Source organism: Aythya marila, assembly GCF_965140915.1.
Source record: "Aythya marila genome assembly, chromosome: 8".
NCBI classification, from domain to species: domain Eukaryota; kingdom Metazoa; phylum Chordata; class Aves; order Anseriformes; family Anatidae; genus Aythya; species Aythya marila.
This window is the reverse complement of record NC_139049.1, coordinates 10,163,802-10,176,681: the sequence shown is the minus strand read 5'-3', so window position 1 is coordinate 10,176,681 and position 12,880 is coordinate 10,163,802. Positions and strand designations below refer to the sequence as shown.

The 12,880-nt window shown below is 47.1% G+C and overlaps 1 protein-coding gene across 3 annotated transcripts in view; it reads left to right on the top strand.

Annotated features, from left to right (window-relative positions):
- The first annotated feature begins 738 nt into the window (after positions 1–738).
- Positions 739–12,880, top strand: part of SUCO (SUN domain containing ossification factor) — a 40,250-nt gene continuing 28,108 nt past the window's right edge. For all 3 annotated transcript variants that reach the window (XM_082766272.1, XM_082766271.1, XM_082766270.1), the window contains exons 1-2: positions 739–862; positions 11,328–11,436. In XM_082766272.1, coding sequence (XP_082622398.1) covers positions 810–862; positions 11,328–11,436 — 162 coding nt within the window. In that variant the 5' untranslated portion in view covers positions 739–809. The remainder of the gene's footprint in view (positions 863–11,327; positions 11,437–12,880) is intronic.

Genomic DNA, 12,880 nt, shown 5'->3' with positions numbered 1-12,880 from the left:
ACCTCCCTCGGGGCGAAGCCGCCCTTCCTCACCCCGAGCCCTGCTGTGGGGTGAGGCTGTCCCCCTTGGCCAGAGTCCTGCTGTGTGCACGTTTCCAGCGTGGCGTGCTTGTGACCGTTCACCCACGAACCTTGGGGCTCTCGTCATGCTGTGCGGGTGGGAGAGCGGGGTGCCCGCAGCCTGACATGGTGCTTTTTGTCACTGGGGCTCTGCTTTTTGTCACAGGGTCTCTGCTTTTTGTCACAGGGGCTTTGCTTTTTGTCACTGGGGCTCTGTGGGGCTGTGTTAAAACCGGGATAAATTCTGTGAGCACAGCACTGGCGCGCACCTGAGCGTGTTCTGCCCACCATCTACTTATTACAGTGAAAAAATTAATAGCAATAATGAACAATAACGGCTTGGCGCGTCTCGGGCACCCCCTGTGCCTAAGCACGCCCCGAGCTGCCTCCTGTGAGGCACCGTCCCTCCCGCCCCCCAACCCTTTTACAAAATGGCCGCCGGCCGCCTCCCCACCACGAACTACAACCCCCATCACCCCTCGCGCCCCCCGCGCGCGGCCCGCTGGGAAATGCAGTTCTCCCGCCGGCGTCCTCCCCCGGACGGGGCGGGGCTTCCGCGCGGGAGCTCGCCTCGCCATTGGGCGCGGCGGGGCGCGGCGCGTGACGCGCATCCTTCCAGCTCAGCGCGTGCGGGGGGGGGCGGGGGAGGGGGCGGGGCTGGGCGGGCGGGTAACGGCCGCGCTCGCGCCGGAGCCGCCTCAACGGCCGCGGCCCCGCCGGCGGGGGGAGGATGCGCCGCCAGCCGCCAGCATGAGGGGGCCGCCGGCCCGCAGCGCCTGCCTCTGCCTCTGCGCCCTGCTCTGGTGAGACCCCGGCCCCCTCACGGTTCCCTCACGGCTCCCTCAGGGCCCCCTCGAGGCCTGTGCGGGGCTCTGGCGTTCTTCCCGTGCCTCGTTTTGGAGTCGTGTGTGGGGAATTGGGGGGAGGTCGGGCCGGGCGCTTGGTGGGGGGGGCGCCCGGCCGCTGAGGGGACTCTGGGGTTGTTGGTTGTTGGGTGATTTGAGGGAAATATTGGTCTTTCTTGGTGCCTTGTGGGGTTTGGGAGGCGGCGCAGTGAGGTGAAGGAGGTAAAAGGCAGTGCGGTGAGTGCAGAAGGAGCCTCTTGGAAGCCCTGCTGCCAGACTGCTTCGTATCGTCGCCTTTTGGGGTTTAGGAGCTCTTATACTGAGTACTGACAGAGCTTGGAAGCTTAGCCACTAAATTGGTTCGTTTCGTCACCTTTTGGGGTTTAGGAAACCTTATACTGAGTACTGACAGAGCTTGGAAGCTCAGCCGCTGAATTGGTTCATTTCGTCGTGTTTTGGGGTTTGGGGAGCAGCACAGTGAGCGCAGAAAGGACTTGAAAGCTCAGCTGCCAAAATTGCTTCATGTTGTCGTGTTTTGGGGTTTAGGAAACCATACACTGAGTACAGAAAGAACTTGAAAGCTCGGTTGTCAGATCGGTTCCTATCATCGTATTTTGGGGTTTAGGAAACATTTAGGAAACAACATGGTGAGTACAGAAAGGATCTGAAAGCTCAGCTGTTGGGGTTACATTTAGGTGTTGTGTTTACATTTAGGCAGACTTTTTAAAAGGAATAAAAATCTCCTAGCTGCGTGTGGCAGGCTGAGCTGTGAACCTGCTGAAACTGGCTCCAGACACCTTCCCTTCGCTTGTAGGACGATTAAGCCTCTTTCCACACAGGGTTCCTATGTGTATAGGTAGGTTTCTTATCGGAAGTTTTTGTTTCTTCCTGGGGATTGGAGGCGGATAACCTGTTCCTGCCTGGAGGTATGTTGCTCAGGGAGCTGGTCATGGTTTAATGATACATAGGTGACTAGAGAATTTTGTTATTCTTCTTAATGTGCTGTTATAACAAGGTTTGTCTCTGGTTTTCTGTTATTTTAAGAAAAATTTCAGGCATCTTTTCCACAGTGATTAAGGAATATCATGTCTAGCAAACTTCTTTAAAATCAGATGCTTGCTCTGTAAAGTTCAGATGATTTTTGTGTACATACAGGAGAAAAATTGGCTTGAGGTTTTTTCTTTCTCTTTAAAAGATTGCTCTTTCAAGCAGTCTTAACTGATCCCAGTGCTTGTGCTGCAGTATCCCAGAGCTCTCGCTATTAAAGTGCAGATCATGTTCAACCTGCTCGCTCTGACTACTTCTGATTAAAGAGCTCCTGGACTAATTCAGCTGTTGGAAGGGCACAAATCGACTTCTATAGTCTCTGTTGGACAAACAGCAACTTGTGTTAGAGTTTAAAATCCTCTGTTTGCAGCATGGTGCTGCAGCTTTCCCTCAGTAGCCATGTCAGGTCTGCAACTGGAAAGTCTCTAAGTCTTTTAATCCCTGTTGTGTTGCCGAGCTATGTAACGTGGTAAGTTGTGGTGTATTTAACTTCTTCCTAAAAAGAAATTTAGCACTCTTGTTCGTGTAAACTGTAAAGCAACTTTAAATAGTAAATGGAGGGCTTTGACTGTGTTACAAATGTTGGCATGAGTGACAACTGGTGGCTTCTCAAATACAGTTGTCTGGAAATGGAATCTTGAAAGGATTTAAATGCTGGGGGGAGAGAAGCTGTTTTTACAGGTGAAAGTAACTGTCAACAAATTAAAACAAAAGTAGGAAAAAATGCCAGGCAAAAATAAGTCCAGGTGGTGCTGAGAGCGTTTTTTCAGTACCTCTCTTTAACCTGAACTTTGTTTTTATTTCTGGACAGGCACTTGCTTCCTTTATTTCATGAAATTAAAATAGTTTTTTGTTTTTTTTTTTTTCCATACCATACATTTTGAAGTTTGTCTGAAGAAGCTGGACCAGTGGAGAAATACCAATTTGGTTAAGGGGGGGGGAATGGCAAGGTTGATTTGACAGCTTTCTAACTACAAGGTGTTTTAAAAGATCTCATCTGGTCAGTTAAAAATGTATCTGCCTATTAGAAATGTACAGAAAAACAGAAGCAGCTCAAGTCTAGCTTGTTAGCTCGAGCCCTTTTGGTAGCAGCAGTACGGAGCTCTGTGGGAGCACAGGATCACAGGTGTGGCACCGGAGGCTTTCTGAAGCACATTGCACGTGGAAGGAGCACAATGGTGAGCAGCCTGGGCTGGTGAGCTTGTCCCAGGGAGTTCAAACGAGTGGGTTGGCTGCAAGGCTTTAGAGAAGTAGTTTTGATGGGGATGAGGCTTGTGAATATACTGCTCTAGAAATAAGACTCCCGTTGTCCTGAATTCACAGAGATTTCTTTGTTGTGCTTCTGTGAATCCCTTTCTGTGGATGTTTGCCGCGGAAAAACACCTTTAAAACTTGTGGTGCTTCAGGCTGACAATGCAGACGGAGCTGAGTAAGTGGAGTAGAAGCTCATAGGAACTGAGCTGAACCGAGACAAGCCGTGACAGTTGTTTGAACAGTAACCAGTGTAAATTGCTCTGACATCAGCTTTTGCCTAGCATGCGCTGCACTTTCAAAGGGTTAGCTATGCATTTGATAAAGAAATCATGCATGCGCTGATTTGTCTGGGATAGAATGAATCAGAAAGTGCTTTGCACATCCTGATCTACTTAGCTTTTACGAACCCTTTCATAATCTCAGCTTTGCAAGTATGAATAAAAGGAAAATGGGGATTAAGTACGTGTGCACATCAGGGTTGTTCAGTTGTGGCTGCCTTGTGAGCGTGCTGCATCGGTGCAGGAAGGATTGTGTCAACGTGGCTGGCAGCAAGGTGTGCTGTTGTTGTCAGAAGGCCCCTGCTGGAGTCCTGCATCTGAACCCATAACGAGATGTACCCTGAAAGCTGTACAGGTCAGCGGCATGGCCAGGGCTGGTCCTGCTGTACAGGTACATCTTGGATCACTTTGTATTCCTCCCTGTGACAGGTTAAATGTGAAGATTTATGCAGATCTTAATGAGAGGGTATTCCTAGTTTCCTGGTCTTTGGTTTGCGTTTACAGTCTTGTACCTTTTGGAGGGTGTGCTTGTGGAAAGCTGCTGCACTGCAAGAAAAGCTCCAACAGTCCATGCTGTGCTGGCAGCGTGAGAACATCACTCAGGTTTATCTTGCCCCCTCTGTCCTGTGCAGACAAAAGCTGTTAGCCGGCTTAGAGATCACAGAAGTAGAGGCTTTGCTGGTTGAGCAATTATTGGCCCTGTTACTGACTTCTTGCTTAAACCTTGGGCTTGTGTCTGTTAATGACAGCAGGGTGCTGAGTGGCAGAGCTGGGGGCGAGATGTGTTGAAGGCACCGCCATGGGGTTTGTGCTCCAGAGCTCAGCGTGCCTCTTGTTGCAGAGCCCTCCTGGGGTGGTTTCAGGGGGCTGCCCAGGTGGAGCTGTTCAGGGAACTTGCTTGTAATGGTGGTCACAGTTCGGTCACTATCTGCATAGCTACAGAAACCTCCCCAAAAAACTTGTGCTAAAATTAAGGATCGTGTGCCTGCTTTTTGTGGCAGGAAGAAATAATTTGGGCACTGTCGATGTGATTAAAAACTCCTGTTTCAGGCATCCTATTTCAGAATGAAGATGTGCTCTTAGATGTGCAGGGTCTTGTTTGGCAGTGTCTTTGCTCTGTAGCTGAGGCCAGGACGCGAGCTGCCTCGTGACTCCTGGCCCTTAAAGCCCAAGCTGTGCCTGCCTTTTCCTGGCTCATGTGGAGGTGCTGCATGCGAGCAGGGGCTCTGGTGTCTTTCCTTAAAAACAACCCTTGAATATTTACTTTCATTGATTTTCAAAGAATTCTAGAAATGCTTTCATGCCGTATCTTCTAAAAGGTTTGTCCTAGAAACTTCAACTTGTTTGCTTGTTGCAGGAGCAGTGCGTGGGAGTGGTGTGTGCTCCTCTCCGGGACCCTGCCCCTTGTGAAGAGATGCTCCTGGCTTCAGCGCTTCATCTTTTTCTGAAACGCCTTTCTCTATCTTGCTAGTAGTTCCTCTTCGCCCTCACGTTCTTTCCACTGTATTTTCCAGAATGATTTTTTGCTTTTGTTGTCTTTCACTTCCATTATTAGTCCAGCACTCTCAAAGTCCACATTCCTTTCAAGGGGAGGATACGCAGCTTCTCTTGAAGTTACCGTTATAGGTGAGAACAGGCCTGTGTCTGAAGGGGGTAATGTTTCTGAGCATTAAAGCTAGCACGTCCTTTGGCTGAGATCAAGGTAATGCAGAACTGTAAGTCCACTACAAAATTTCCTGTAATTCTTGGGGAAATTAGTGAGCTGGCAGAACAGGCAGACTGATCCCAAAACTAGCACAGGGAACTCTTGCTCAGGTGAGTGAAAATATTGCTGTAAATGACTTAAAATCCTTTTGATTGAAATGTCAGCAGATGGTTTGAACTGTTCAAAATAAGCTTGGGTGCTCAAAGGAAACTTCTTGGCTTGGTTGAATTTTGGAATGGCAATCAAGGTATTGTTGAAGTCTATTAAAAATACATCAGAAAACATCTGGGAGTCAGGTCGTAGTAGCTTTGCAGTGATCTAGGGCAGATTCCTGCTGCTGAATTTATGCAGAAATTTCACTTCATGGCTCTTTCAGGTTGTGTTTTACCTACAGTGAGTTTTAAGCAGGGGGTGTTGTCGCAGAGCAGCTGAAGGGAAACCCTCAGAGGTACCTGGGTTAAATAGTGCTGCAGACCCTACAGGCCTTCCTGGCAGTCCCTGGCTATTCTACTGTTCCCATCTAGTCCTCAGGATCAGATTTTACAGTGGTGTTTTTTTCCAGAACGGTGTTCTCCCAGCACTTTAGTGTGAAAGTAACTCAAATTGGATGACATGGGGAGCTTCTCTGAAGCTGAGGTTTCCACTCGGGTGGTCCTCAGCCTGGGTTTCTGTTGTTTGACTTGCAGCAGTGGGCAGCCTCGGGCAGACGGTGTGTCCTCCCTCAGTCATGAGTTTATATCAGAGCACACAGCACCTGAAAGCTTCCTCCTCGCCCCCAGGGTTCATCGGTGTGTGTCCATGATCTCCAGACCTGATGCAGGGGTGCAGGAGCGATGTGTGGCTGAGGGTGGGATGTGGGACTGCCCCTCTGGGCACTAGCTTGGGTCACTTGGGTAAAGCTTGTGGTGCAACCTTGTTTTGCAGCCTCTGCATGCTATTGCACTTAAAAAAAAAAATAATAATTAAATCTGAAAGCCATATTTTAAACTGTGAGGATTGGAATTTTATTGTCTGAGGCTATGAAATGAAGAATTGTCAAAAGTATCTTTGTGTTGGGCTCTGACTGAGTGAAGTAACTGTCTCCTTGGCGTGGCATTCCCGCGAGGGGACGGTCTGGAGAGCACATTCTTCACAAGGAGTGGGCAGGATACTGAAAACCAAAATTAACTGCAGAATTCAGCAGGGTTAGGAAAGGCTTTGCAAAAAAGCTCCAGTTTCAGTTGTGTTGTGGCACACAAATCCGGAATGCGAGAACAGAGGTAGCACTGCTCCTCAGTTAGTGGATTGGGTAAGAAATGGGGTGTGCTGGTGCCTTTCTGGCAGCATCCTTGTTAGTCTGGGGCTGTGGAGGGAGTCCCTGGCTTTCTCCTCTCTTCAGGAGCCATCATCATTTTAAAAGCTGTCTTGGTAAGGCAGGCTGCTCTTCTGTGGTAATAAATGGCTTCTAAATGAGTGGTGTGTGTGTTTAAAAAAATAGTAAGGTAGGCTAATGGTTTTTCTTTGTGTGTATCAATGCTTATTTCCAGTTCACGTGCAGAAGTGAGTATTGTGGCCGGGGGTTGTGAACGTTGCCATCCTAAAAGCTTGGCTGTCTTTCTCTGAGGTTTGCTCCCTTCTGTGGGTCCTTTTAAATGCAATTCTGTCTTGCTGAGCTCTTCTGGTACAGGCTGATCCCACCGAGCAACCAGGTGAAGATTCCCCAGTGCCATTAGTTCTGTATTGGCAGCAGATGGGGGGTGGCTGGCTGCGGCCTGGGCTTGGATCCCCTGAGCCCCTGTTCCCGGGGCTTTTTTTTAAGCTCTGTGTCTGGTGACAGGGCTTTTTAAATGGATTTCCCCAAGGTAGGTTACCGTGTTACCAAGAAGGCGAGCTCTGCAGCCAGCAAAGGGGCACCTCACCCCTTCCGCAGGCGCTCTCCCCTCCAGACCCCAAACCCACCCCGCTCCTCTTGCAGAGGCCTGCTCTGCACCGGTGCTGTGGATGTTTTCGGTAGGGACGTGCCACTCGGCAGGGACGACGACGTCTTCCTTCTCCCTCTTAGCTGCTGGACGCGGTGCATCTGCACCTGTCGGTAACACAACCCTCGGGAGGTGTGCAAAATGTCAGTGGTCGTCCTGGAAAGGCTGTTCCTTCACGTTCAAGGAGGTCCTGCAATCAGTACACTCATGAGAGCTTCCTTTTATTTTCCCTTCACTTGAAATTACTGTCTCAGGGATGTCAGCTCTATGCTGTAACGAGCTGCTTCTCTCTGGTGTCCAAAAATAGGTCTTGTTTGGGGAGAATTTAAGGCAACTCTTGAATCATTTAGAGGACAGATGTGTCTGAACTGAATCTTGTGCAAATGTTAGTGTTTTTTGTGGCGCTTCTGGAAATAAAAGCTTAGGCTGTTTGGTAAGATCAAACTGTGGCAACACTGCTCTTACCTTCAGGTTTTACTCATGTATTTTGTTTTGGGGTTAGCTGTAATGTGTATGTTTCACTTTTTTCTTACCAGTTGCTTACCTTCAGCTTGATTTTTATGCTTGTCAAAACAGTTAGGAGGAGCCACACCACAGTGCAGCTATTGATACTCCTCTACGGCCGCCTTCACGAGTAAAGAGTTGGAGGCGAGCTAGAACTGGACAGTCTCTCCCGAGAAATCTACACTGCGATTTCAAAGCCACCTGCACTTTGCATTTCAGTTCTGTCAAAGCCCTCCCAGCCATCAGCAGAGCATAGCTAATCCGGACAGCAATAAATGTACGTGCCGTTCAGAGGGGTGAGCAGACTTTCTGCTTCGGTGGAGAACCACAGTGTGGGCCTGCCCTGGGAAGAGTATGTTTGTGTTTTTTTTCCCCTCCGTGTTTGGGCTTGCAGCTTTTGCTTTGGGGTTTGTGCACATCAAGCTGAAAAGTTCATGGTGGATCAGTGAAAACAGCTTTTAAAATACGCTAATGATCTGAAACGACTCGTGCTTAAGTTTCTTTGTTCTCAGTGAGATTTAATAGCAGCTGCTATTTTGAGTCACACCAAACAAGAAGGGAACTATTGAAGACTTCTGTGTTCGGGTTAAGTCACGAAGTGCTAGTTACATGTTTGGAGCAGCCTCTGGTGTTCCCACACTGTTGCCTCACCTGAAGTTACAGCTTGTGCCTGAGACAGTAGATCTAGTGATTGATCTCCAGGACTGTCTGGACGTCAGGGCTGCTTGCTTCCAAGTCAGCATAAATTATTGCTCTTGCCATGAGGAAGGGAAGGCTGCATTCCTGCGTGCAGCTGCAGGAGCTGCTCTGCTTTCACTGGACGTGCTGCCTGAGTTTGCTCAACTCGGAGGGCTTCTGTTCTCAGTCTACACCCAGCCTTTCGTGTTCCTTTTGCTCTGGGCATAGAGAAACGCTCAGTGGAGGTGCTGTGCCACCTTACGGGCTCTACCGTGTGGTCTGTGGCTAAAGACGCCAGCTAAATGAATACACAGGGTGGTGACAGGTGGGGAGGAGGCAGAGTGCTGGAGGTCCAGAGAGGTGGGAGACTTCTTCCAAGCGATGGCCAGTCTCACATGGCCTTGCCTTCTGTGCAGTCGCGTTCCTGATGCGCAGTCAGATCCTTCCTGCCACTGCTGCAGCAAGGCCCTGGTAGTCCTGTGCGTGCGTATGTACACACCAGGAGTTCTCGGTCCCCTCCCTGGCTTAGAGGGTTCTTGGCAGGCTTGTGGCATCGTGTTTGAGCTGGGGATGAGACCGAGAAGAACTTCCAAATATAAGCTGTGTTGCTCACATTTTTTATACACTGCAGTTGTGTTCTAATAAAGCATGACTTGTGTTTGAAGGCAGTGTATTGATGATGCTGCTAGAAATGGATGTCTTGCTTCTCTGCTAAGTGCTTTTTGTGCCTGCAGATGCGAAAGTAGTTATTAATGCGGTTGTGAAAATGTGCCCTGTTTTAAAATGCTGGTTCACAGCCAGTGCTCTCGTTCCTTTTCCGTGTTAAGGGATTTAATGTTGCTCCATACAGCTCACTGAAGATTGCTGCCTTAGCATAAGCAAAACAGGAAAAAACATTGGGGTGTATGTATAATAAAGGGCTGGAGTGAGCTGTGGTTATGTTCTCTGTAATTTTGGATCTTTTGTATTTTTATGAAGAAACAGGCAGTCATTATAGCTGGAAGAGGAGTTCAGAGGTGCTGGAATTAAAAGCATGAGAACATTTCACTGCAGAATGATTGAAACCATGCTTCAGAAAAATAAGGGACTCAGAGTTTCAGCACAGCTAATTGTTCTGAGTGAGAGTTAGGAAATAGGACTGTGAGAGGCCACAAAGGTCAGTAACATTGCAATTAGTGTGAACAAGCAACTAACTACCTGATGAGATAGGGATTTAAGATGGGCAAGCGTACGCTCCTCATTTTCAGCTTACCTGAGACATGAGACTACCCGCTGCAACCGGTGGTTATTAGGACTTCCATACCCCTCTGCTCAGTGTGCTAGTTTCTGATAACTCCAACTGCTTCACTTGGGCTTCAAGGACTTCTGTCTAGTTCGGAGGAAAAGCTGTTACCTCGGAGGAAGAGGAGTCGGTAGGTGTGACTGACCTGGCCTGCCTTCTTTACCCGCCTCCAGCCCAGTAAGTCAGATCCCCCGGCTTCCTTGTCTGCTCCTCTGGTGGTGAGACACCTGGCGTTGGCGTGGTGAGCTCCTGGCTTGTTCTTCCCCCTGCTGATGCAGGTGGAAAAGGAGCAATAGGTTTATATAAACACCAAAAGCCTGTTTTTGTGACAGCCTGCAGCCTGGAGAAGTAGTGCTCAGTTTGCCACTCTGTGTGGGTGTGCTTACACACGAGCGTGTATGCAAGTATACAAAACTGCTCGAAAAGTGGTATCTGGCTGTGGGGTGGTGCAGCACGGATTGCTCCTTGTTGGAGGAATCTACACTGCGTATGCTTCCAACAGAGGTGATCTCTGAGCTCTTACGCCAGGTGTAATTCAGAGTCTAAACCCCAGGCTCATGCCAGCGGCATAGGCAAATCCTGACCCATTAATGTTGTTACCGTTGTGGATGACTGTTAAGGCTGTGCTTTAGGTTTCAAGTCTTATATCAGAAGGGTGCTGTTTTCTTACATGTATTTGCACAAAGCTCTGCAGCAGCCGTGCGTCCCCATGTAGGACAGGCTCTGCTTTTGCAGGGTGTGAAGTGATGGTTGTGTGAATTCATGTGGGGTCAAACCTGCCAGCTGGCTGTCATGTCAATATTTCCTGGGCAATCGTTTGCTTTAATATGGCAGGGGACTCCAGTGTTCAAGTGTAGCTGAAAACCACACAGGATGCTGAATTTGCATAATGTGGTTGGACACAGAGCCTGCATGAAGACCTTTGGTGGCCTTTGGGCCTCCAAGCCTAAGGGATTGCTGGATGGATGTTACCCAGAATGTCCAGGGGCTGTGCACTATGTGCAGCGTGAGATGCTGTTCTCATGCAAGGGTTTGTGTAGATGCTGGCTGCCTTATTACAGAAGTAAATCCATTTCCACTCAAAGCAAAGCTGTTTGGAACTAAAAGCACAAAAAAAAAAAAAAGTGGAGGTGTTAGTAAAGCCATTACCTGGTTTCCTACTTGTGTCTGTTTTCATTAGTTTTCTCATGGGCCTTTTGACTGGCAGACTTGTTTTTGCTAATTATCTTAAATGCGCTTAGTGATATTGACAGTATAGAATTTTCTGAAGTAATAAGTAAACAGGCTTTTTATTATTTTTTTTTTTTTAAACCGTGGCTTTAGTTACTCCTTAGTAAAAAAAAAAATAAAATAAAATAAAAAAATGCTGCTGAAGATACTCCATGACTGCATGGCAAAGGTTGATTCAAATTGTTTCTATTATGCAGAAACTAACTTGTCACCTTCCACTTTGTGACATGGTATCACCCCAGTAACTGTTTTACTGTTATTTTTGTGTTTTGGAAGTAATATATATGTAGTGGTGGCTAGGAATTGCTTAAGGTTTAGTCCTCTAACAGCTTTGCTAAACAAGTATCTGTGAACTGTATACAGACATGTTTTGGGAACAACTGAAAAAAAAAAAGTTGAGGGAGGCGATGCTGAGGGAATATTAAAATGTTATTTATTCATTTAAAATCAAGACTTTGACCTTGTTTTTTTCTGTGTTCTTTAACAGGCTTCCTATTTGGCATGTCTTTTGTGAAGACAGTCTTTCATCTGCAGTGCAATATGCCTCAAGTGATGCTTGTGCCCTGGCAAGTGATGGCGAAAACATCCAGGATAAGGTATGGTAAATAAATCATGTTAATTAGCTCCTTAGTCTGACTTTTTATTTGAAAAAATAAAACTGAATCATACACTTTGGTTCATAGCCTTCTTGGCTGGAATGTTTGATGTACTCACGTGTTCTGTGAACCGTGATATCTGCCTGGTTTTGCTTCCTTTACTCCATTTGTTGCTCTTATCTGACAGTACAGCTGGGCAGGTTTTGGGGGGAGGGAGACAAATAGTCAAGCTAGCAATGGTGGTCCAGTGTTTTCTTTTATATGGGGTGCTGGCTGTCAGAACCGGTTATTGGGGGCTGTACGTGGCTCTGTAGAGACCACAGTAAGAACTGATGGCCTTGTGAAGTCTTGGCTGCGGTGTGCACATTGCGTCTGTGTTGTGTTAGAAACCCAGTGCACGAATGACTGCTATCCTGAATAGAAGGTTTAAGATAACTTGTTTCATTAAGTCCGTCTTCATCCTTTTTTCATCCCCTCTAATAAAAATTAACAAAGCTAAAATAGGTATGTAAAATTAAAAAAATTGTCTCCTTCTTACTCGCATTGCTTGGCAGTACTGAGTGTACTGGGTTCTACCGTGATTAACCCATGGTGGGTTTCTGCATGTTTCAATTCCATAGCGAGTTCTCAAGCAGTTGAGCTGTATCAGAAAGTCATGGTGATTTGATTCAGTTTTATTTACACAGGTAAAGAATCATCCTATGATAAGCACAGATAACGATGTTAAGGGCGTCCCATTTCCCCCTTCAGTCAGTAGTAGTGTCATGGTCCTGATTCCATGAAAATTTCTATATGTCACATAAAAACTGGGAAATCACGTCAAGTGTTCTAATAGACTCAAGTGGTGAGCTGTTTGGCTAGAAAAACTTACTTTTTTGTCATCCGTTTTTTACACATTTTATTGTTTAGGGCAGCTTTTTGTTTTGCCAGCTTGTACATCCAAATAGCATTTGGTTTTATTCTTCTGGCCGCCTGAATTTGGAGGACAAGCTGTGCTTTAAAGCCGTAAGAACACACGATGTGTGTTGTGTTTTGCTTTTTAAAATCCTGCTTAGGTTCAATGGCTGCTACAATAAACCTGGAAAGATCAAGTGAGCTTTGAGATTGGGAAGCTGCTGGTGTACGTCTTCCTGCTTCCTTCAGCATTGTTCCCTTCATTCCATTAGCATTGCTACATTATTAAGATAATTTCTCAGCTTAAACTTCAAGATGTGAAAGCTCATACATCATGCTGCAATTTTTTATTCATTAAGCGAAAATCTCAGTTGCGTGAGAAGTCTTAAGCATTTGGCTGTTACTTCTTAACAGGCTGCTGGAGATGTCTTGTAAGGAGCAGCGTTTCAGCTCTTGTTCAGTTTTCCTTAGTTGTCTTCTTGAATTATTGTTGGTGTTTAGTCTTGTATAGCATAGCGGCCTGTTCTGGGGTCCAAACACTAGCACTTCT